Raw genomic sequence first — 26,635 nt, 5'->3', positions numbered from 1 at the left:
ATCATCTCAATAGATGCAGAGAAGGCATTTGACAAGATCCAACAGCCATTTATGATAAAAACTCTGAACAAAATGGGCATAGAAGGAAACTACCTCAACATAATAAAGGCCATATATGACAAACCCATAGCCAACATCATACTCAATGGGCAAAAACTGAACCCCATCCCCCTGAAAACAGGAACAAGACAAGGATGCCTTCTATCACCACTCTTATTTAACATAGTACTGGAGGTCCTGGCCAGAGCAATCAGGCAAGAAAAAGGAATAAAAGGAATCCAAATAGGGAGGGAAGAAGTGAAACTCTCGCTGTTTGCAGACGACATGATCTTATATATAGAAAACCCCAAAGAATCCATTGGAAAACTGTTAGAAGTAATCAACAACTACAGCAAAGTTGCAGGGTATAAAATCAATTTGCATAAATCAGTAGCATTTCTATACTCCAGTAATGAACCAACAGAAAAAGAACTCAAGAATACAATACCATTCACAATTGCAACAAAAAGAACAAAATACCTTGGGGTAAATTTAACTAAGGAAGTGAAGGACCTATATAATGAAAATTACAAGGCCTTTCTGAGAGAATTGGATGACGACATAAGGAGATGGAAAGACATTCCATGTACATGGATTGGAAGAATAAACATAGTTAAAATGTCCATTCTACCTAAAGCAATCTACAGATTCAACGACATCCCAATCAGAATCCCAATGACATTCTTTACAGAATTAGAAGAACGAATCCTAAAATTCATATGGGGCAACAAAAGATCCCAAATTGCTAAAGCAATCCTGAGAAAAAAGAACAAAACGGGAGGCATCACAATCCCTGACTTCAAAACATACTACAAAGCTACAGTAATCAAAACAGCATGGTACTGGTACAAAAACAGGTGCACAGATCAATGGAACAAAATTGAAAGCCCAGAAATAAAACCACACATCTATGGACAGCTTATCTTTGACAAAGGAGCTGAGGGCATACAGTGGAGAAAAGAAAGTCTTTTCAACAAATGGTGCTGGGAAAACTGGAAAGCCACATGTAAAAGAATGAAAATTGACCATTCTTTTTCACCATTTACCAAAATAAACTCAAAATGGATTAAAGATCTAAAGGTGAGACCTGAAACCATAAGGCTTCTGGAAGAAAACGTAGGCAGTACACTCTTTGACATCAGTATTAAAAGGATCTTTTCGGACACCATGCCTTCTCAGAGAAGGAAAACAACAGAAAGAATAAACAAATGGGACTTCATCAGATTAAAGAGCTTCTTCAAGGCAAATGAAAACAGTATTGAAACAAAAAAACAACCCACTCACTGGGAAAAAATATTTGCAAGTCATATATCTGACAAAGGCTTAATATCCTTAATATATAAGGAACTCTCGCAACTCAACCACAAAACATCAAACAACCCAATCAAAAAATGGGCTGGAGACATGAACAGACATTTCTCCAAAGAAGATATACTGATGGCCAATAGGCACATGAAAAGATGCTCACCATCGCTGATCAGGGAAATGCAAATCAAAACTACACTAAGATATCACCTTACACCCGTTAGAATGACACAAATATCTAAAACTAATAGCAACAAATGTTGGAGAGGTTGCGGAGAAAAAGGAACCCTCATACACTGCTGGTGGGAATGCAAACTGGTGCAGCCACTATGGAAAACAGTATGGAGATTCCTCAAAAAACTAAAAATAGAACTACCATACGATCCAGCCATCCCACTACTGGGTATTTATCCAAAGAGCCTGAAGTCAGCAATCCCAAAAGTCCTGTGCACCCCAATGTTTATTGCAGCACTGTTTACAATAGCCAAGACGTGGAAGCAACCTAAGTGCCCATCAACAGACGAATGGATAAAGAAGATGTGGTACATATATACAATGGAATACTACTCAGCTGCAAAACAGAACAAAATCATTCCATTTGCAATAACATGGATGGACCTTGAGAGAATTATGTTAAGTGAAATAAGCCAGCGAGAGAAAGATAATCTGTGTATGACTCCACTCATATGAGGAATTTAAAACTATGGACCAAGAACAGTTTAGTGGATACCAGGGGAAAGGTGGGGTGGGGGGTGGGCACAAAGGGTGAAGTGGTGCACCTACAACATGACTGACAAACATTAATGTACAATTGAAATTTCACAAGATTGTAACCTATCAATAACTCAATAAAAAAAAAAAAAGCCACACGGCTCTTTTTTGGAGAATTAAGATTAAAAGCTTGTTTCACTAACTGTCAGCTTTTTTTCCCCATCTACAAAATATAACATATAAGCTTGGGATTTTCACATTGTAGATGATTTTATTCCCATTTTGTAAGAACAGGTAACACAGTTTTGAAATATTAACACACCCTGACACAGAATAAAACTTATTTCCCTTGCTTTTTATAACCCTATGTCTGAATAATGATACTACATAGCTGCCAGAGACCATACAACCAAGTGAAGTGTTCGGTTCCTGGGTTACACGTCACATGTTCCCTCCCTCTCCTTAACAACTGGACAACAGTGTATGACCACCAGTAAGAGCTAAGGTAGTTCTCCGTATGGGCTAGGGGCTAACGTTAAAACAAAATGCCAAGGAATGAAAGAGAACCTTCCTAATCCTTCAGCTTCAAGGGAGAATTTTGTAACAATCTATAGAGCTCAAAGAGAAAAATCTAGGTTATTTTTAATGATCAAATTTATGACACTACAACATTATAGCTGATACTAATAACACCTACTACAGTGCCTCTCCTATTTTAGGCCCTCAACACAATGATTCAACAAAGGTTTAATTGAGTGCTTATTATGTATCAGCTATTGTTTGAGGTATTTGAAACACTACAAAACTGGAGAAAAAATGACTACTCTCATGGGACTTATATTCCAGTGGAGTAAGATAGACAACAAATAATAAACATAATAAATAAATTACATATTAGGTTAGAAAGTAGCAGTGATATGAAAAGCAAATTGTTGAACTGGGAACTAGAGCCGTATAAAAAGAACTTCTGAAAAGCTAGTTGCCTACGGTTCGGTAAGTTAGAGAACTATAGTCTTACATTTAATTTATTTAACAAGTTGAATTATATGTGATATATTGGACTAGAGACTGAGGATCTGAAGATGGATAAGACAGATTTTTTCTTCAGCAACATTGTTGTCTCAGAAAACAGACCAATATGGATGTATAGAGATCATCCTACTACAACATGCAATGTGTTTATTAGCATTGGAAAAAATGTTAAGAGGGCAATTTTATGCGTGGAAACGAGAAAGAAGAAATAGTAGAAAATGCTACTGATGTGGAAGAAGGTTAGAGTTTTAGGGGCAAGGATTTCCGTTATAGCCTTTTAATTAGTTTGTCATTATCATTTGAATGATTATCTATTATTATAAAGTAAAGGATTTTTCACAGGAAAGCTAAATAGGAAAATTTATACTGCAAAAGATGGCTTGATCTTTTCTGACATAAATGGATTGATTTTAACAGTGAAGTAACGTACGCACAAACTGTAAACTCCCTGAGGACAAGATTTGGTCTATTTTTTATATACTACATTTCATCCATACTTTATTGTATAGTAAATATTTATTGAATTGAATTTTAGAATAGCTAACTTAATGGAACTTCAAGATTTGTATCACTTTTTACCAAAAGTTACATTTTCAAATAGGTTGTATCCCTAAGATTCTTCCTTGCATTAGAAGAGGCTGTATTTTGTACACGTTGTTGCATACTAAATTTTAACTTTGATTTTTCACACAGGTAATACAATCTACCGCTGCTGATTTTACACTATCAAGATAGGTGACTTTGAGATTGGAGTTTCAGAATCTTTTTATTATAGTTGGTAATAATATAATTTTTTGACTCAGAAAAACATCTAAAATTAGTCTAATACCTTAATTTGCAGCTTTGCTTCTTGCAGTCGACCTTTCCACGAAGCTACAAATTTAAGGCTATCCACAGAACAGCCCATTGCCCTGTAAAAAGTAAAGCATCGAATGTCAGAAAGAAACAATTCTCAGAATTAGAATATGAAATGTAATAGAAGATAGATACATTCCTATTTATTTAAAATTGAAATATTTACAACGTGTAAGTAATCAGATCTCTTAAGCTACGCACAATACCATAGACTTCACACTAAGTTTTTAAAGTTAACTGATTATGTCAGTCTCCTCTTCAAGGTTGTGTAACTTCCTTGAGGATAGAGCCTTTGTTTTCTATTTTTACATCCTCCATTTTGACCATCATCCTCAAATGCAGGCACATGATGGGTGTTCAAGAAATGTTTATTAACTGTACTGAAATATTGATATTTATAACATGATTCTGAGGCATTACAAATTGAAATCTCCCCAAACTAAACAATTAAATTTTGTCTGGTATATACATACGTATATTTTTTAATTTTATTGAAGTCATAACAGTTTATAACATTGTGAAATTTCAGTTGTACATTATTGTTTGTCAGTCACCATATATATGTGTCCCTTTACCCCTTATGCCAACCCTGCAACCCACTTCCACTCTGGTAAGCAGTAATCTGTTCTCTTTGTCCATGTGTTAGTTTATCTTCCACATAGGAGTGAAATCATATGGTGTTTGTCTTTCTCTGGCTTATTTCTCTTAACATGATACCCTCAAGGTTCATTCATGTTGTTGCAAATGGAACAATTTTGTCTTTTTTATGGCTGAGCAGTATTCCATTGTATATATGTACCCACATCTTCTTTACCCATTCATCAGTTAATGGGCACTTGCGTTGCTTCCACATTGTGGCTATTGTGAATAACAATGCAATAAACAAAGGGGTGCAAAAGTCTCTTTGGATTGTTGATTTCAAGTTCTTTGGATAAATACCCAGTAGTGGGATAGCTGAGTTCTATGGTATTTCTATTTTTAATTTTTTGAGAAATCTCCACACTGTTTTCCATAATGGTGGCATCAGTTTGCATTCCCACCAGCAGTGTATGAGGGTTCCCTTTCTCCACATCCTCTCTAACATTTGTTATTTCTTGTCGTGGTGATTACAGTCATTCTAAAGGGTGTACAGTGATATCCCAGTGTAGATTTGATTTGCATTTCCCTGATTATTAGTGATGCTGAACATCTTTTCATGTGCCTACTGACCATCTGTATGTCTTCTTTGGAAAAATTTCTATTCAGATCCTCCGCCCATTTTTTCATCAGGTTGTTTGGTTTTTGCTGTTGAGTTGTGTGAGTTCTTTATATATTTCAGAGATTAAACCCTGGCTGGATATGTGATTTGCAAATATTTTCTCTTGGTTGGTGGGTTGTCTTTTCATTTTATTCATGGTTTCCTTTGCCTTGCAGAAGCTCTTTAGTCTGATGGAGTCCCTTTTGTTTATTTTTTCCTTTGTTTCTCTTGCCCAAGGAGACACGGTATTTGAAAACATCCTTCTAAGACTGATGTCAAAGAGGGTACTGCCTATATTTTCTTCTAGGAATTTTATGGTTTCAGGTCTTACCTTCAAGTATTTGATCCATTTTGAGTCAATTTCTGTGTATGGCGAAAGATAACAGTCTACTTTCACTCTCTTGAATGTGGCTGTCCAGTTTTCCCAACATCATTTATTGAAGAGACTTCCTTTTCTCCATTGTATGTCCTTGGCTCCTTTGTCAAAGATTAGCAGTCCATAGATGTTTGGTTATATTTCTGGGCTTTCAATTCTGTTTCATTGATCTGTGTGTCTGTTTTTACACCAGTACTATATTGTTTTGATTATTATAGCTTTACAGTATATGGCTGGGAGGCAATTTTGAGAGCAAAGGTGTCCCTGTGGAGAGCCGACCCTCCCCACTCTCTTCTCAGAGCCATGCACAGTTCTATGCCTAGATTGCTGCCAGGGAGGAGAGGAGAGTCCCTTATCTCCTTCCACTTCCTCCCGGGGCTCCAGCACCTCTATGTTCAGATATATGGCTGCGTGGGTCTCTCAGACATCTATTGTGTTGTGTGAATGTCCTCTGTTGGTTTCTGAAGGTGCTTTTCATTGTATCTTAGCAGGGAGAGTCTTAAGAAAGAGTTCACTCTGCCACGATGCTGATGTCACTCTCCCCTGGAATCCATCTTCACACACGAAGCAGAGACGCTGGAAACCTCTGAATCTTCTGTGAGCTTTTTAATCCTCCCTCTCTCCTCCCTGCCCATTCTTCAGAGTCATTAAATTTCACATTTAAATCAAAAATCTAATCATCTCCTTTCACTGCTCCGAAACCATCAATGGCCCAACTGCCTACAGGGTCATGCCTGACCTCCGGTGGTGGGAGATGAGGCCCTTCCAGTATATTTTTGGTAGTGTCTCTTTTATTACATTCTAACGTTAAAAATTATAGACTATGTATGATACGATAATCCAAATTTGTTATAAAAAAGAGCTTGATCTTAACCATCAAATATTGTTCCCAACCAAGAAGCCTAGTCAGCACTGTCTAACAGAATTTTCTGTGAAGATAAAAATGCTTTCATGCAGTCCAAAATGGTAGCCACCAGGCACATCTGGCTTTTGAGCACTTCAAATGTAGCTAGTATGATGGAGAAATTACATTTTAAATTTTATTTAACTTTAACTCATTTAAATTTAAATAGTTCCATTTAACTTCTGCCTACTATATTGGACACAACAGATCTAGATAAATAAGTGACCAAAGTTTTAAATTTTATCTTTTTTCAATTCTAATAAAAAACACATCATAATTAAAAGCAACACTTTTTAAGCTAAAAGCTAATTGACATTAAAAGTCAAGTATTATAAAATAATACAACTATCTGTAATCAACAGTGAATTTACTTCTTGACAATCAAGGGAATGTGATCAGAAGTAAATACAGCTAAGTATAATTACCTTCACAGACAAATAAGTAAAGTGTTGCATTTTATTTACCTTGCAGTTTCCTGGCGAAGAGCGTTGAGAAATGTGTCTGGGTGGAAGAGTTCTGACAGGTCAAGTGTATCAGAGAGAAGAGCTTGTTTTTCAGCTCTCTCTACCCAGTTCTACAGGGAGGAAAAATATATAAACACACTTTTAAAAACCTTGTAAACATGAAAGATAAAGAAATATATTAAAGAATTATTATGCAGAAGTCATTTTCAATGAGAAAGTTAAGCAGTTTCCAAATTCTTGAAATGGTGTCTAGAAAAAAAAAAGATCTCCAATGTACACTGTAAGATCTGTTATAGTTTTTTGACATAATATATCCATCCATCAGAAAAAAGCTTCCTTGCACAACCTTTTGTTGGTAAAAATCTACTCAAAATAAATGTCTAAAATACAAAAATTAACCTAATATATAATATTTCAGTTTGGGCTAGCACTTCTCCTGGTGAGACTCACCTCTCAGGGTGTGCTCAGGAGACTGGACTGAATGTCTGGGTCTAACGGCAGAGTTCCCAGGGTCCCCAAGTCCTGACAACACAAACTGAACTAGAGTTCCAGATCCAGATTTGACAGTAAACTTGCCACCTTACTGAATCAAGTACTATAGGGGAAGGTAATGTCCAGGAAGAAAAAATTTCTTGTTAAAATTTCTTTTTAAATAATCTTTTCTACTTATCTGCTATTTTGTAAATCAACTTATACTCCATTTGGAGAAATACACATCATCATAACATATGTTTGATGAGTAGAATAAAGAATGGCCATGTGGAACAAATGACAAAAACTACATAGTCTTGTGCAAGACTTACTATACGCCTTCCCTGTATTAACCAATTTTGTGCTTACTACAACCCTGAAAGTTAGTATTAATATCCCCATTTTACAATGAGAAAATGGAGGCATGGTGAGCTTAAGGGTCCTGCCCAAGGTCAAAGAGTAACTGTTTTGAGCCAGGTAATAAACTCAGGAAGCCTTTGGTGATTTGTTTCTCTGTAGTATTTCCCGCAGGTGCTAATGTGCCTTAAGAGATAAACAACTTACTGATGCGTTCTGAATCAGTCTATTTCAGTTGGTGCACAGAGATGATATCACAGTAATGTCAGCTATTAAAAACTTGCAGAATTCTCATTCACTCAGTAATTCATTTGCATGATTTATAGACAGTCTAGGAAAAAATTGTGTTTATTTATTACTGTGTAGAAAGGCTGTGTCTCATGTACTGTAACACCATGTTAACCACCCTAGCATTTACATCTGTCAGATGGGTCTACAATACAAGAAATTAAAATCTCCAAAGCTAGTGTGTTTGTATTAACATCTTAATGCATTTGACTAGCATTCCTACTCTGTAGCAAAAATGTTCCTATGTCCTTCCTAACAACTGATAATATGTTGATTTCAAAAGCAGAAAAGACCTACTTTAAAAAGAGATCTCTCTAACAAAGTATAATTATTTCTCCTTGGGTGTTATCCTTTATAACAATAACATTTCATAAAGTATCTACTTCAATTAAATAACTTAAAATTATGCATAGCAAGTATTGTTTACTCCCTATCAAATACTTTTATTATATTTTTGCCTTCTATTTTCATTACCTAAACATAGTCAACAAGTATGCTTGCATGACCCTTTTTTATTGCAGAGAATTACTATTCCTGTTATTTTAAAACAACTATTTTTTACTCTATAAATATTTCAAGTTATACTATTTCATTGATTCCTTAAAATTAATTTTGAATTCAAAAACTCCAAGAGTTGTTGCCAGAAATGGATGTGCATATGTTTAAATTAATTAAAAATTAGTATGTAGCTGATAGCCAGATTTTTACTTTATTAAAGTTTGAATTAATTAGTCAAGGAGGAAAAGCTTCTTTAAGAAAAATATTTTTCTTAGTCCATAAGAAAAAAATAACTTGTTAGTCTATTAAGCTTAAAGATAGACTACAGCAAAGTATATTTGGTAAAGTTTAAAGACCAAATATTCTTTTAATGTGTATAAAGTGTTTGAACAGCAAACTTTATAGTGAAGAACAAACAAGCACTTTTTTTTTTTGAGGAAGATTAGCCCTGAGCTAACTGCTGCCAATACCCCTCTTTTCGTTGAAGAAGACTGGCCCTGAGCTAACATCCATGCCCATCTTCCTCTACTTTATATGTTGGACGCCTACCACAGCATGGCTTGCCAAGCGGTGCCATGTCTGCACCCTGGATCTGAACCGGTGAACCCCAGGCTGCCGAAATGGAACGTGAGCACTTAACCACTGCACCACCAGGTTGGCCCCCATTTTTTATTTTAAAAAAATACATTTAATCCTGCACGTGGATGTTTACAGCAGCTTTATTCATAATTTCCAAAGCAACCAAGACATTCTTAAGTGGGTGAGTGGATAATTAACTGTGGAATATCCAGAACAAAGACATGGAGGAGACTTAAACGCATATTACGAAGTCAGAGAAGCTAATCTGAAAAGGCTGCATGCTGTATGATTCCAACAATATACCTGGAAAAGGAAAATCCATGGAGACAATAAAAAGATCAGTGGTTGCCAGGGGTCGGAGAGGAGAGAGAGATGAAGAGGAAGAGCACAGAGGATTTTCAGGGCAGTGAAAATACTCTGTATGATATTGTAATGATGGATATATGTCATTATACATTTGTCTAAACTCATAGAATATAAAACATCAAGAGTGAACCCTAAGGTCAACTATAGACATTGGGTGATTATAATGCGTCAATGTAGATCCTTCCTCAGTAAAAAATGTACTATTCTGGTGAGTGATGTTGACAACGGGGGAGGCTACACATGTGTTGTGGCAGGCAATATACGGGAAATCTCTGTATCTTCCTCTCAATTTTGTCGTAAACTTAAAACTGCTCTTTAAAAAAAGTATTTAAGAAGGGGCTGGCCCTGTGGCCGAGTGGTTGGGTTCGCGCGCTCCGCTGCAGGCGGCCCAGTGTTTCGTCGGTTCGAATCCTGGGCGCGGACATGACACGGCTCGTCAGACCACGCTGAGGCGGCGTCCCACATGCCACAGCTAGAGGAACCCACAACAAAGAATACACAACTATGTACCGGGGGGCTTTGGGGAGAAAAAGGAAAAAATAAAATCTTTAAAAAAAAAAAAAAGTATTTAAGAAAACCCTACATTTATACTAATTTATAGGAATGTAAATAAAGACTTAAACAGCATGATTTTTCTTTTTTTTTTTTTGAGGAAGATTAGCCCTGAGCTAACATCTGCCAATCCTCCTCTTTTGATTGAGGAAGACTGGCCCTGAGATAACATCCATGCCCATCTTCCTCTACTTTATATGTGGGATGCCTGCCACAGCATGGCTTGTCAAGCAGTGCCATGTCTGCACCCTGGATCTGAACCGGTGAACCCCAGGCTGCCGAACTGGAACGTGAGCACTTAACCACTGCACCACCAGGTTGGCCCCCATTTTTTATTTTAAAAAAATACATTTAATCCTGCACGTGGATGTTTACAGCAGCTTTATTCATAATTTCCAAAGCAACCAAGACATTCTTAAGTGGGTGAGTGGATAATTAACTGTGGAATATCCAGAACAAAGACATGGAGGAGACTTAAACGCATATTACGAAGTCAGAGAAGCTAATCTGAAAAGGCTGCATGCTGTATGATTCCAACAATATACCTGGAAAAGGAAAATCCATGGAGACAATAAAAAGATCAGTGGTTGCCAGGGGTCGGAGAGGAGAGAGAGATGAAGAGGAAGAGCACAGAGGATTTTCAGGGCAGTGAAAATACTCTGTATGATATTGTAATGATGGATATATGTCATTATACATTTGTCTAAACTCATAGAATATAAAACATCAAGAGTGAACCCTAAGGTCAACTATAGACATTGGGTGATTATAATGCGTCAATGTAGATCCTTCCTCAGTAAAAAATGTACTATTCTGGTGAGTGATGTTGACAACGGGGGAGGCTACACATGTGTTGTGGCAGGCAATATACGGGAAATCTCTGTATCTTCCTCTCAATTTTGTCGTAAACTTAAAACTGCTCTTTAAAAAAAGTATTTAAGAAGGGGCTGGCCCCGTGGCCGAGTGGTTGGGTTCGCGCGCTCCGCTGCAGGCGGCCCAGTGTTTCGTCGGTTCGAATCCTGGGCGCGGACATGGCACGGCTCGTCAGACCACGCTGAGGCGGCGTCCCACATGCCACAGCTAGAGGAACCCACAACAAAGAATACACAACTATGTACCGGGGGGCTTTGGGGAGAAAAAGGAAAAAATAAAATCTTTAAAAAAAAAAAAAAGTATTTAAGAAAACCCTACATTTATACTAATTTATAGGAATGTAAATAAAGACTTAAACAGCATGATTTTTCTTTTTTTTTTTTTGAGGAAGATTAGCCCTGAGCTAACATCTGCCAATCCTCCTCTTTTGATTGAGGAAGACTGGCCCTGAGATAACATCCATGCCCATCTTCCTCTACTTTATATGTGGGATGCCTGCCACAGCATGGCTTGTCAAGCAGTGCCATGTCTGCACCCAGGATCAGAACGGGCGAACCCTGGGCCACTGAAGTGGAACTTGCGAACTCAACCGCTGCGCCACTGGGCAGGCCCCAAGCATGATCTTTAATAAGCAGGAATATGTATATATGGATAGGGCTTTCAGCGAAGGAGTAGGCATATTAGCTGGCAAATGTTTTCAGTAAATGTTTCTTCTCTACTCCACTCCTGGTTACGGGCCATGCTCTTTTTAAAGGATTAGGTTTGAGACTGAACATAAGACCTATGTATGCCTCTCCTATGATTATGGACTATATAGCTATAATTCTCTAAATGATATATAATAAATGTAATTATGGAGATAAGCAAATAAACAGCTAACAGAATTGAACAACTTAAAGGGTTGGGCAATTTCTTGAATATTATACATACACCATACAGAGAATCATATTCAGTAAAACTTCTTAACTGGAATGAACTATAGAGATCATTGAGGATAGTTCCCCTTACTATAACATAATCGAATGATTTTTCCCAGGTAATTTAGGGCAGTTTTAAAATATTGCAATATTTTATTTAAGAATGCTAGCAGAATGTATGAATTCAAGTGGCAGTCATTTACTCACTCAGAAGCACTTACTGAAAGCAAGGAGCTTATCATCTAATTAGGGGAGATGAAACATGCATAAGTAACTGTGATGGAAGGTGTTAAGTGGGAAACCATATAAAAAAAATGAATAATGTCTCCTGAGAGTTCTACTTGTATAAGGACCAATAAACATAGAATTTTGAAGGAAAAGGTTGTTCCTTCAAGAATTTTATATCTAGTTCACCTACCATTTATTTATGAATACAACTGAGTGTCATTTTTATTTAGGCCAGAGTTCAGAAAATAAATACACCATACTTCTGTATCTTTTTTCTTTTAAACATTAGTAAAAAATGTTCTCCAGCTGTCTTATATATAGACAACACTAAGATTTTCAAGGGTGTAGAAGTTAGAGGCTAAAGCTGTTAGGTGATAAACAATGAAATCAGTTAAATATAGAATTAAATCTAAATGATTATTGTAACAAAATTAAATGCATATAATAAGCAACCTTTTGAAAAACCCAAAGGGCCTAAAAGCATAAAAACAAATAATTTAATCAAATGATTGGAGTAAATCCAATTGTATCAGTTATACCCCACAGCAAAAAACATTTCCTTTCAAGTGTTCATACACATTTACAAAGAAGCTGAGCCTCAATCTCTGATGATAATGAAGCAAAAAATGTAAGAATTTAATATATTATAAAGGTGGCAACAGAGATCACCAGGGAAGGGAAGAAATATTCAATAAACGGTACTGGGGGAAAATAGTTTACTGTTTGGAAAAAAAGTTCAATCTTTAATTCAAATTCTGGCCTAAAATTATGCTACTTAGCATTGAAAACACAATGTTATTTCATGGATTAATGGGGGACAAAAAGAAAATCACTTTAAGAGGAGAAAAAAAAGATTATGTATCTGATTACAGATTGGTAGACATTTTTTAAATAGAAAAAAGGAAAAGAAATATGTTAGATTATAAAAAATTTTGTAGATGCAAAAATACCATAAACAAAAGTAAAAGCCATTAATAGTAAATTTGGAAAAATATTTTCTACAAATATGAAAATGGGTTAATAATGTCAACACAATGGTAGGTTGTTTACATGCTTATTGAAACATGAAAGATAGGATCATCCTTAATAGTTATGTAAATTTAAAAACTAAGATATGTTTTTAGCTCATCAGAATAGCAAAGTGAGAAACGATAATGCTCCAGTGTTGCTAAGTGTGTAACATGGACAAAATTTTGGTAGCAGTGTATACTGGTACAATACTTCTATAAAGCAATTTGATGAAATGCATGAAAGCTTTAATTCCTTTTCTTGAAATGTAAATTAAGGAAATAATCAAGAGACTATTACACATGGTTTGCTCATTTAAAATTATTTATAATTTTAAGAAATTAGAAGTATAATAATAATAGAAATTATAAAATAATATATTATAGAATAACAGAAATTAGCAAATAATAGAAATAAGCCAATTAAATTATGGTATATCAATACAATAAAAAATTACATAGCAATAAAACTGATATTTGAAGAATATTTAATGATATTGGAAAATGTTCATGAGCTAATATATTTATCAGAATGTAAAAATGTACACAATGTTTACACATAATTACAGAATGTAATTATGTAAAAACATTACTTGAATACATAGAAAAATATTGATGAAGGCATATCATAATACATCATTTCAGCTGAGTTTGGCCTTCAGTGTATTAATTACTATTTTCATTCATGTGAATTAGCAATTATTTAGTATAAAATGAAACGCATTAATAAACTGATGCCATTTTATTTTGTTTTAATGCACTGTCTTCCTTAGAAAAAGTGTTTAAGGCAAATAAGTAATTCAGGCATCTGTCTTCTCAATGTGCCATATTTTTATTCCTTCATCTTTTCTTCAAAATTACTTAGTATATATTTAGAGGCTTGAGTATCTGAGAATAAATTCATCCAGAACTAAAATTTAATTTATCCAGAATAAAAACAAGTACCTCCACTCATTATTTCGACTGGAGTAAACAAAACATTAAAAGTTATTAGCATGTTAATAATGCTGGGTATAACAAATTTCTCAATTCATTGGATGAATAGATGGTAATAAACTGCAGCTCATCAGCAAGGTAGATTACCAGGAATTGTATTGGAATTAAAACCTAAGAATTAATAATTAAAAACCAGTATGCTATTTCTTCCCAGAGTTTGTTGTACTAACTTCAAGAAACAGTGAGTACATTATTAAATATATGCCATTCCTGGAGTCTCATTTTTTCCTAGACTCAAACCTGGGCGTAGGTTTTCATTATTCAAATCTTGTGCACTAGGTTTAGGAGTTAGATTCTACAAGCATGGGAGAGAAAACAAATTCAGTGATCTCTTCCAAGTTCAGTCTTTTGAGTCTCAATCTCAAGTCATCTTTCAGTAGACTTTTGAGATTGACATGTAAAATCGGAGTTCAAGAGAAGACTGAGTTGGATCAGTTTCCTGCAGCTCTAAGCATTTTGACTATGTATGTGATCCTTAAAAAAATAATTTCTTGCCTCACATGCTATATTAATAAGGTTAACTTGCCAACCAAAATTGTAGTTAAGATTTTATCCATTAATGTTCTGCTAACCATTTACATTGACTTCAATTCTTCACAGTATCTCCCAACTTTAACGTGCTGTGGTTTGATTTTTTTTAGCTAAATTCATTATTTTCTTTTTGATATCTTTGACTCATGAATTATTTAAAAGTAGGTATTTAACTTCCAACTGTTGAAGATTTCCTACAAATCTTCTTGTTATTTGTTTCTAACTTAATTCTATTGTGGTCAGAGGGCATACTTCGTGTGGCTTAAATCCTTTTAGATGATTCAAGACTACTTTATGGATCCACCTTGGTAAGATTCTGTGTGTACTTGAAAAGAAGGTGTTCTGCAGTAGTTGGATGTAATGGTCTATAAATATCAATTAGTTAATAATGTTGTTCAAGTCTTCTATATCTTAACTGATTTTCTACTTATTCTGTCAATTATTGAAAGAGGTGTTTTGAAATCTCCAACTTTAATCATGGATTTATCTATTTCTCCTCAAAGTTCTATCAGTTTTTGTTTCATTATTTTGAAACTCTGTTATTAGATGTGTAAAATTTTAGTTTTATGTTCTTTTAATGACTTGATCACTTTATCATTGTAAAATAACCTTCATTATTCCTTGCTACATTCTTTGCTTTGAAACCTGTATTGCCTGATATTAATATAGTACAAAAGCTTTCTTTTGACTAGTTTTATCATGGTATATCTTATTGCCTCATTTTGTTTAAAACCTATTTGTGTCTATATTTCAAGTGCAATGCCCTGATGCCAGATAGCCTTCACAGCTGAATTGTGTTTTATCCAATTTGACAATTTTCGCCTTTTAGTTGGTAACTTTGAAACTATATATCAATTTGTAAAAATAATACTTAATGATTTATTTTAATATCACTCAGTGAAAAAAATAAGCTTATAAATTGCCATATCTTGTAAAGGAAAATTTTAGGGTTTAGGCTGAACAAAACAGAATTCAAAGAGTAAAATTACTGCTTTAATAATGATAATGATCACACTAGTAAATAAAATTACATAACATAATAATAACATGATAATAACATAATTATCACATGTATCTCACTGACGGTAGAAGCAAAGGTCCTTACAATAGCACACGAGAATTCATTCTAATCCTTGACTTCTCTGACCACCTTTTCCTTGTCTACTTTCCTTCAGTTACACTGGCCTCCCTTTCTCAAAAACTCTTCTGTCTCAGGGTATCTGCTGTTGCCTCTGCCTGAAACTCTCCTCTAGCAAGTATCTATTTGCAGGGCAATTCCCTCACCTTTTTCACATCTCCGTTCAAATACCACCATATCAAAGATGTCTTCCCTAATTCTGCCAGTTTAATGCAACTAATTTTTTATATATTATATCTTATTTCTAGAGCTCTATATCCTATTACTAGGAATTGAGAATAAAAAGGAGACTCTATGGTTAAGGTAAGTCACAGCTCTATGTTTTCATGGAATTGGTTAAAATTTTCTCAAAGTAAGGACTTCATTGTGTTGCTTCTCTGAGGGTTTTTCTTTTGTTTTCAAAGATTGGCACCTGGGCTAACAACCGTTGCCAATCTTTTTTTTTTTTTTTTTTCCTGCTTTTATCTCCCCAACCCGCCCCATACACACTTGTATATCTTAGTTGCACGTCCGAACCCTGGGTCGCCGCAGCGGAGCACACGAACTTAACCACTCGGCCACGGAGCCGGCCCCATGGGTTTTTCAAAGTAAATAGTCTAAAAACCTAAATTTTCACTTCCCCTTTCCGTGTTTCTAGGCAATTTATCTCAACCAAACAACTTTGGAAGAGAGAGAGAAGTGCTGGCTTTAGAGAGGGGCTTCAACGTTATATGTTTATAAAGAAATTCTGATGTTCTTAGCCATTCTCATCTCCATCACATCTAGAGATATGCTGAAAGTTGCCTAGGCCATAAGAAATCTCTTTGCACTACCCTCTCTCATTGTGAATCCAGTTCCTTTGCAAAATGGATAAAATTTCTTAATCATTTTCATTTACCTTCTTAAGGCACAGAAATCATACTTGGCAATGAGACCTTGTTTCATGATAATTTACCCTTTTATTCACTCTAAATTTCCTATGAAGATGCTAACCATTTTGTAGAACATGAATGTCAGCATTAGCAGTAGATCTGGAGCCAGAGGGAAATGAGATATTTTCCTGTAAGATATCTTTTTAGAAACACTATTAAGAGGATTTTTCTCCACATACTAATTTATGAACAGAATTTGAAACTGCTAATTGGTATTGTGGAGAAACATATATACAACATGAACACACTCATATTCATTCCAGTGGAAAGCACTCTAGATAATATAGTAAGTTTCCCCTTTTGCTTACTATTTCTTTAAAGTTAATATCCTAATTTTTCTATACAAGGTTAATGTCTTCTTCCTGTTTTTTTTTTTTTTTTTTGAGGCAGATCAGCCCTGAGCTAACATCTGCTGCCAATCCTCCACTTTTTTTTTTTGCTGAGGAAGACTGGCCCTGAGCTAACATTTGTGCCCATCTTCCTCTACTTTATATGTGGGATTCCTACCACAGCATGGCTTGCCAAGCGGTGCTATGTCCACACCTGGGATCCGAACCAGCAAACCTTGGGCCGCCGAAGTGGAACGTGCATACCTAACCACTGTGCCACTGGGCTGGCCTCATTTTCTTCCTGTTTTAACCCATGGCACAGTGAGCACAGAACCTGCCTCCATGGAGGGGTGAGGAGGGGAAGATTTCTGAAGGATTTTCAAACTCTGTAATTGACTTCTTACTTGTTAGGCGTTCTTTATAACTTTGTCTCTGGTATCTTAAAAGACTAAAGTGTATTCCTTCAACATTTATCAGGTAATTACAAATAATATAAAAAACAAAAACAAAAAGTTCCTAGTACTTTGGGTCACACCTTATTGTTTATTTTCTGGATTGTCAAAAATATCTGGCAAAGATATTTGTCAAAATTGTCCAAAAACCAAAAACACCCCAAATCTTGAATTAATAAAACGGAGAAGGAACAAACCAAAAAAATCTTCCCCAAATTAACGAGATATACAAAAGAAACAAAACATTAGTAATAAACTTAGGTGTTTATGAGATTGAAAGCATGTTACACACTTCTCATTGCTTATAAAAACTTAGCTACAATAAACCTTTTAAGAAGAACAAGTCTGGCCATGTGGTTTGGTAATGAATACAGATTCAGGGACAAACTAAGTTCTATTATGGATTTGGTAAGAGCATGGTAGACACCCAGAAGGCTTACTTCTACAAATTAAAGTCAGCTGGTCTAATTTTTAAAATCTGAACCACTTTCTAATTGGGTTCTGTTAGTGGTCCCTCACATTGTATAGCTGACTTAAAAAAAAGCCTCAAGCTGTACAAAGAGTCTCAGGGAAACTTTAGCCTCTAGAGCTGTCTTGAATGAAAGGATTTTTTAAAAAGAATTATTTTATTGAGGTCATATTGGTTTATAACACTATGTAATTTCAGGTGTACATTATTACATATCAGTTTCTGAATAGACTGCATTGCGCTCATCACCAATAGTCTAGTTTTTATCTGTCACCATACATATGTGTCCCTTTACCCCTTTTGCCCACCCCTCCACCTGTTTCCCTTCTGGTAACCACTAATCTGTTCTCTTTGTCCACATGTTTGTTTATCTTCCACATATGAGTGAAATCATATGATGTTTTTCTTTCTCTGTCTAGCTTATTTTGCTTAACATAATTCCCTCAAGCTTCATCCATGCTGTTGCAATGGGATGATTCAGTCTTTTTTTATGGCTGAGTAATTGAACGAGAAGATTTTTGTTAGTTTGTAGAACTTTATTAACTTAATAGACATGGTCTTATCTAGTTGGAAAGAGAATATACTTTATCTTACTCTTGAAAAAGGAAATCTTTACTCTTCCTCTACCTTTAACATATCCATCTATTAGAATACTGGACAGTCTAGCTAAACATATGGTATTTTTTGTAATTTGAAAAAACAATAACCATAAATCTGGGTTTCTAGGCTAAATGTTTGACACAAGGAAGTGTTATTTTTCAACAGAATCTTGTGATTTTCTTTTACCAATTTGTGGATAAAATTTCAGAGAATAAAATTTGATTACCCATGTTTTTCACTGACTGTTTCCCCTGACTTTTCCAAAGACAGGAATGAGTTAAGTTGAATGAGTCAAACCTGCACATGCAGAGTTCACATAGAAGCTGAACTACTGTGAGAAACAAGATTATCAGAAATGGCCTTTTAGATAGTACTTAATTTTTAGTGTGGCAAACCAGGGATTTAAATAGTCCACCCGATTTATAGGTCTCTTCCTAATGATCTATTATAGTTTATAAGCATGATTAGTTCAAATTCCTATTTAAGGCCAATCCTTCCACATATACACAGTGATCTATTTCTTCTTGTCTTCCCAAGAATTTTACTCCTAAAATGATTTCCTTCTGTCTGGCACCATTAACTTTTCCATCTTTATTTGATACAGATGTGGTGAAATATCCCCCTATTAAAACCAAACCAAACTACAACAAAAAACACTCCCTTGATCCTTTTCCCCATCAGCTATCATCCTATTTATCTGTGCCACTTCATAAAAAATATCTCTGAAAAAACTGTCTAATCTCACTTACAGTATTTGACACAGTTGATAACTTTGATCTTTTTAAAACATTTTCTTCTCTTGGATTCTCGATTACCACAATCTCTCAGTCTTTCTTCTGTCTTCCTAACTAACTCTTCTTGGGCTCCATTATTGACTCCTTTTCCTTTCCTGGACTTTTCAATACTGGGGTGTACCAGGGCCCACTATTTGGTCAATCCTATGGTTTTAAAGACCATCTTTACATGCTGATGACTCCCAATTTCATCTGTTCTACTTCAACCAGTCTCCTGTCACTTACTTCTCTGACATTTCCACCATGATGGCAAAAAGGTAGCTAAACTTAACATGCTTGAATCAGAACTCTTAACTTATAAGACCATTTCCCACTTCCCTAAGAAATCTGCTCGATCACCAGTATCCTTCAACTGTCAATGAAAAGTTCAACTAATTGTTCAGGCCAAAACCTTGAAATCATTTTTTCACATCTTTCTCCCATGTCCCACAGCCAAATCCACAGGTCTAATATAGAAATCCTACTACTTCTTCACCTCCACTGCCCTAATCCTTAACACCATCATAACTTCATCAGATTATTGCAATAACCTCTTAACTAGTTAGCCTGCTTCAATTCTTCCTTCCTATAGTCTATTTTTCACACACCAACAGAATAATCTTTCAATCCCCTGCTGTCAGTCATCCACTGACTTTTCATGCATTGAAACTAAATTTAAAGTCTCTTACCAAAGCTTGCATGGACCTATATGTCACGGTTCCTGGCAACCCATTAATCCTCATTTCCAGGAGCATTGCTCCTTTTACACATGCTCCAGCCACCCTGGCTTCCTTTTCATTCCTTACTCAAGCAGAGCACATTCCTGTGTCAAAGATTTTGCATTTGCTGGTCCCTCTGCCTAGATTTGTTTTTCCCTCAGATATGTTCATGGTTTGTTTTTCTTACTTCATTCAAGTCTCTGTTTAAATATCACCTCCTGAGAGGTCTTACTGACCACTCATCCCAAAGTGTCACCCTTTCTAATCCATTCACTTTCCAGCAACTTTAATCTACATCAGTTTGTTTATGGAATCCTGATATTTATTAGAAATAAAGTTCAGTTCAGCTTCAATATTTGGCCAAGATCTATTATTTGCCTTCACCTTTATGTAGGTCCAATAAATAGATGCCTACTTTAAAATTCTTCTGACATTCCAGAAATGAACAATAGCAATATTTGTATAAGCACAGATGTTACTACCCTATCTAATAAGTGTGACAATGTTACTAATGTCAACAAGGCATGACATTCACATTTATTTTAAATGTTAGATTATTTACTATCATACACATATAAGTATTTTATTTGCCACTTGGAGTGAAAATAATCCCTTATGTGCTCTAAAGGTTGAAATTCTCTTAAACTATAAACATGTATTTGCCATTGCAAGACTAAAATTTAAAAAATGATTGTGAAAACTTTAGTTTTATGTAACAAAAATTAAGAACTCTAGAGTTCAATAAATAAACATAGTGATAATAAAATATCTTTAGGAGAGAATGCAATAGCATTAAGGAATAATGTTGGAAGCATTTTAGTCAAGAAACATTAATAAAAATTTAACTAATATAAAGTAGGATACACATATTTGGCTATGTTGAAATCCAGATCTCCCTAAAATTGTCTGACATATTTGCATTTGCAACATTAAATAAGATTACTTTTAAGAATAAAATTTAATTATAGGGTTATTTAGTTCTATTTAACCATAGGTCTTTCAAGGAGAAGTCCCAATTGGGAATACTCACTAACTTGTGAGGATGAAATAACAATGATACCTACAAAATAACCTCTAATATATAATATTTTTATATAGAACCTCTAATACATAATAACCTCTAATATCATTTACAAAAATATCCAATATATTTCATCTTCCAGACACAAAAATAAAAAAAGTAAAAAAATTTAGATACATCAAATATTTATTTTCTCACAAAATTTCAAAAAAATAGATATTAAGAAGAATACTTATTTAGGAACAATTTTTTGTTGAGGTTTTGAATCCATGGAGGTTAAAAAAATGCTTGACAAATCACTGCTAGAGATTACCAATCATTTTCAGGACAGGAAGTACAAGGAGTTTTGAGATTTGTTTAATCTGTGAATCTTACATTAAAGGTTCTTCCTAGAAAATGTACTGAAATATATTTTCCTAAGCTATTTCTACTATATACAAACAAGTTAATATTACTGGTAGTATCATTAAATACTTTACTTCAATATTATGTGCAATAGACAATTAGATAACATATACTTTCCAAAGTGCTTTTAAAGTGTAACAACGTGTAAATTAACATGAAACACTATCACTGCTTTCCTTTCTCGAGAAGTGCTTTCCAGTTACAAATAGCTAACTACAAAGTGAACTTGACAGAAGATACATTCTAGAATGGAAAATCAGGACCCAATTATCATCAAAAATGGGACAAATGTGGTAAAAGCTATGACTGATTTAGGAATCAAAAGTACACACGCTTTGTTCACAACCTTCCATTGTGCTTCTGGAAATGATGACAATATTTGACAGGACAGACATACTGACTAAAGCAGAAAAACCTGTCAACCACGTTTATTGTTGTTCTTTAGCCAAAGATAAACCTACATGACTTTAAGACATTTTGCTATTGTCTTGTTATATACTAAGAAACTATGTTTAAACAAGATGTAATAGAAGCCTTTAAATGGTAAAAATGGCTGCATGAACCAAGGAAAGCCTTGAAACACTATTTTGAAAATAGGGGCACCAACAGCAGATATTATTAACAACTGGTTATTTGCAGGGAAAGTAGTTTGTTTGCTAGAACCTGCTGATTCTTCAAGAAACCAAACTTGTCATAAGAGTTTAAGTATTCTCTGCATGTTTTCTGCTGTAAAGATCCTCTTATTATGTTACTCCAGGAAGCTGCTGAAATTAGTATGCATATGATGAAAACTGAGATGCAGATAAAAATTCAGGGAAGATTTTGTTATCTTGAAAGCCAATTATGTTGCTATATTGTCACATTTCTGAACCCAGATTTATCTTCTGCAAGCAGTACAAACAGCATGGCTGACAGAATTGCTTCTATAAAACTGCAGATCGTCATGGACTATGACTACTGTTTAGCATTCTAAATGTGCAGGAGAGTTGACCACAGGCAGAATTTATCAGCTGCCAGTGTTGAGAAATTACTGTCCTTGTACAAAATCTGACTCTAAAAAGTCAGTAATACTACTGCTATCGTAATAGCTATACATTACTGAATAAAATCTGAAACATATACCCTAAGTTCATTCTATGATGGTGACAATCTAGTTGAAAGTTTGGCTGTATATTAATCTTAAAACTCAGGATTTTGCCAAGATGCACTTTTCTGTATAACTCTAATATGAACATATTTATTTGTTTATCATCTATCTCTTTCACTAAATGTAGAGATTCCTGTTGGCAGGAATTTCATGTTTTCCTCACTACTGTGTATTTTCAGCACTTAGAACAGTGGGTGGCACACAATAAAAGTTCAATAAATACTCACTGAATGAACAAATAAATTAATGAATACATATGAATAAAAAACATCCATAAGGTAGCTCTTCTAGCTGAACGTAGTATATAAAAATAGAGGTGCTGGAGGTTTTAAACCACATACAGACTACTTTTTCAATTTCGTTTATGTAAGTCTACGAATAATTTTATTGAGTACATACTATGTGTAAAACACTGTAAGAGTTACTAAAGGAATTAAGGACCATAAGAGTTACTAAATGGGAAAATAGAGAAAATAAAGAGTTAGGAAGATAGTTTCCTTTTTCACGCAAAGTACTGTTGAACCTTCTAAAATAGAGTAAGACACCTCAGAAAATGAATGAAAAATAAACAATGCAATTTTAATATGATTGCTTTTAAAGTATGGGATATTATGAGAAAATAAAACAAGTCTTCAAATACTAGATTGTGGAATAAGAATATAAAGTTAAACTATAATGTTTATTGGGTAGACTTAGATAGAAGCTAAAATCTCAGAAACAAATCATGGATACTACAGAATACATCTCAGGAGGCTAAAGCCTGATGACTGGGAAACATGAAAGAGATTGAGGTCAGTTTGCTTAAGAACGACCCTAAGGTTGACTGACTCATTCACTTATTCAACAGATATTTATTGAAAAGTCTATTTGTGTGAGCCATTGTTTTAGATGCTTGGATAGAGCAGTAAACAGACAAAAATCTCATCCTTATGAAGCTTCCATTTTAGTGGAATACATAGAAAATAAATAAATAAAACAAATAAGTAAAATGTATAGAATATTAGGTGGAGATATAGGCTATGGGCAAAAATAAAGAAGGGAAAGAAGATAAAAAGCATCAAGGAAGGGACAGGGGTGCAATCTGAAATAGGATGGTCAAAGAAAGCCTCTGGGGAGGAGATGATGTTGGAGTAAAGACCTGAAGAAGATAAAGAAACCTCCCTAAAGATATCTGAGGAGAGCATTCCAGGTAGAGGAAACAGCAAGAATAAAGAGGGAGTGTGCCAGGTTGTTCACTGAAAAGCAAGGAGATCAGTATGGCTGGAACAGAGTAAATGAGGGAGCAAAAAGTAGGAGAGGAAATCATGGAGGTAATGGGCCTGATCTTAACTTGTAGGTTGTTTTAAGGATTTCGTTACTCTTGATGGGATGAGAAGTCATGGGGATATTTCCAAGACAGGAATAATATAATCTGACTTACGCTTTAACCAGAAGATTTAGACTGCTGGGTTGAGAACCAACTAGAAAGGGGACAAGGGTGGAAGCAGGACTAGCTAGGTGGCAGCTGCATTAATAATGACTTCAGTCAAGGTTGTAGCAGTGAAAGTGGTGAGAGGTGTCTCTGAATATGTTTTGAACACAGAAGCAAGATAATTTTTCTGGTAGAATGCAGACTATGAGAGGAGAGGAGTTAACAAGGGTTCCAAGACTGGGCTTATGCCACAAGAAGATGGAGCTGGCATTTACTTTTATGGGAATGATTTTGGGTAGCACAAGTGTTTTGGTAAATGGCAGAAGTTCAATTTTGAATATGTTAAGTTTGAGATGTTTATTAAAAACACGAGTAAAAATACTGAGTATGCACGAGAGTTAGGAGAGAGGACTGGGCTAGAGCTTAAATCTGAGGATCATCAAAGTTTAGATGAGTTTCAAAGTTGTGAGATCACTAGGGGCGGAGTACAGATAGGAAAGGTCAGAAGGCTGTGCTCTAGGGAATCCAACATTAGAGATGAAGGAGAAGAAAGGCCAGCAAAGCGGACAGATAAGAAGAAAACAGAAGAGTGTGGTGAACTGGAGGCCAACTTATAAAAAGATTTCAAGGGGGAGGATGTGACCATTTTTAAAAAATGTTGCTAATGGATTATGATATGAGCAAAAACTCTGGCAGGTTATTATAGAAATGGTACTTTGTTGTGAGTTCTCTCATTTACCACATAATTTTCATAAACTACTTAACTATTCTTGAATTTGGGGTTTTATTTTTCCTATCTTTAAAAATGGAAAAAACATTTACCTCATATGTCATTTTACTAGATTCTACGTAAAACACATATATGCCTGGCATCCAATATGTGCTCAGTTCTTATAAATGTTCATTTTCTCTTTCTATCCTTCACTGGATCATTTAAAAAGTTTAAACATATGTTTGAAGTGGTACACTGAAAGAAAAGAAAATGATCTAAAGTTCAAATTAGGTAACAAGTACATTTTACTGCTAGGGAAGTGAGAAGAGCTATTTATATGAACCCAAATAGGGCATAATGAGACATTTCTGGATCTAGAAATGCCATTGTAATTCCTTAAAGATAGTAAGGGTGAAAGTACAAGAAGGAAGAGCTAGGGGCTCACCGATTTTTTTCACTGAAGAACCAGTCTTCCTGAGGTGGGCAATAGAAGTAAAAGCAATGTAAAAAGCTAAAGAAGCAATCTTAGTGGCTAAGCTAACAGGAAACATCTTAATAGACGTGCTAGAAACTGTGTGCCTGAATATTAATTTGAACAAAAGACAGGAAGCAGCATCTAAAAAGAGTGTCAGGAAAACACAAGAGTGAGAGGAAAAATCTGCTTCCTAGCATTGCAGGGTGGGAGCTGTGGGAAGGAGTAACATAACGTTAGCAACTGCTGGTAGAAGGAGTACTCAGGCAGTCTAGTACCTAGTGCTCAACTTAGGCCTAATTCAGACAATTCAGGCTATTGCAGGAGGACAAAATTGGGGACCGTGGGGACAGGAGACAGCCCTAAGCAGAGGTACCACAACCTAGAATCACTATTTACTCCTATAGTACTTGCTTTATTGTTTTGATTGTTGTCGCTTATTTAGTTGTCTTTCTTTCCTGATAACTCTAAGGATAGTTTATATGTCATGCTGAATGATATTTATTAATAATAACAAGAACAATAACTAATTCTCTTCATTGCTCAGATTTCCCCAGACTTCAAGGTCCCTAAGAGCTGATATAAACAACAAAATTTCACCATAAAAAGAAAAAAATGGCAAGATTTGATACTATATGAGTATTCCAGCCACTGGCTTGAGTTAGGACAAAAAAACTGTGCAGAGTTCAAAAAGTCATTATAAATTTTAAAACAAAACACAAGGAACCTACCAGAAGCTAAGTTCTAAAAATTGACACAACGTATATCTATTTGGTTTACCATTCTACATTCAGCAATCTCAGCACAGTTTTTGGAACCAAGATAGAATTTCTTTTAAAGATTGGCACCTGAGCTAACAACTGTTGCCAATCTTCTTTTTTTCCTGCTTTTTCTCCCCAAATCCCCCCAGTACATACTTGTATATTTCAGTTTTTGCTCCTTCTAGTTGTGGCATGTGGGATGCCACCTCAGCATGGCCTGACAAGCAGTGCCATGTCTGCACCAAGGATCCGAACCAGCAAAACCCTGGGCTGCCAAAGCGGAGCACGCAAACTTAACCACTCAGCCACGGGGCCAGCCCCTAGAATTTTTAATTGTAAAGTGAATGAATGTAAGAAATGAATTCTGTGAGGCAGGAACTATATCAATTTATTGAGCATGTTATCTCCAGTACTTCACTCAGAACCTAGCATACAGCAGCTGCTTACTATATTCTTGACTGAATGAATAAATGAAAGCCATCCTTGACTCCAGTCAGTCTCACTTTATTGGTACAAAACCCCTGTAATGAATAGGCACTGTATATGACACTCAGTAGCTTGTTCGGTTTCCCTATATGTTATGGCCTAAAATGAAAGGCTCTGGGATCTTTAACTAGGGCTGGAACTGGGCTCAAGCTTCTGTGTACCAGTTTGGATTCAGTCTGATCGTTACACTTTCATAAGAAACCAAAAGCTGCCATTTTCACAGATCTTTGCAACTAGTACTTC

At 35.2% G+C, this 26,635-nt stretch overlaps 1 protein-coding gene across 4 annotated transcripts in view; it reads right to left on the bottom strand.

Annotated features, from left to right (window-relative positions):
• Positions 1–26,635, bottom strand: part of DYNC2H1 (dynein cytoplasmic 2 heavy chain 1) — a 292,362-nt gene that overhangs the window by 25,520 nt on the left and 240,207 nt on the right. For all 4 annotated transcript variants that reach the window (XM_023644714.2, XM_023644715.2, XM_023644716.2 and 1 more), the window contains 2 exons: positions 6,924–7,033; positions 3,917–3,998 (listed from right to left, as the gene is read on the bottom strand). In XM_023644714.2, the coding sequence (XP_023500482.2) occupies positions 3,917–3,998; positions 6,924–7,033 (192 nt within the window). The remainder of the gene's footprint in view (positions 1–3,916; positions 3,999–6,923; positions 7,034–26,635) is intronic.

The sequence above is a fragment of the Equus caballus genome, chromosome 7 (genome assembly GCF_041296265.1).
Source record: "Equus caballus isolate H_3958 breed thoroughbred chromosome 7, TB-T2T, whole genome shotgun sequence".
In the NCBI taxonomy this organism is placed as follows: Eukaryota; Metazoa; Chordata; class Mammalia; order Perissodactyla; family Equidae; genus Equus; species Equus caballus.
Note: the sequence above shows the minus strand (reverse complement) of the source record. Positions and strands in the feature narration are given on the sequence as shown.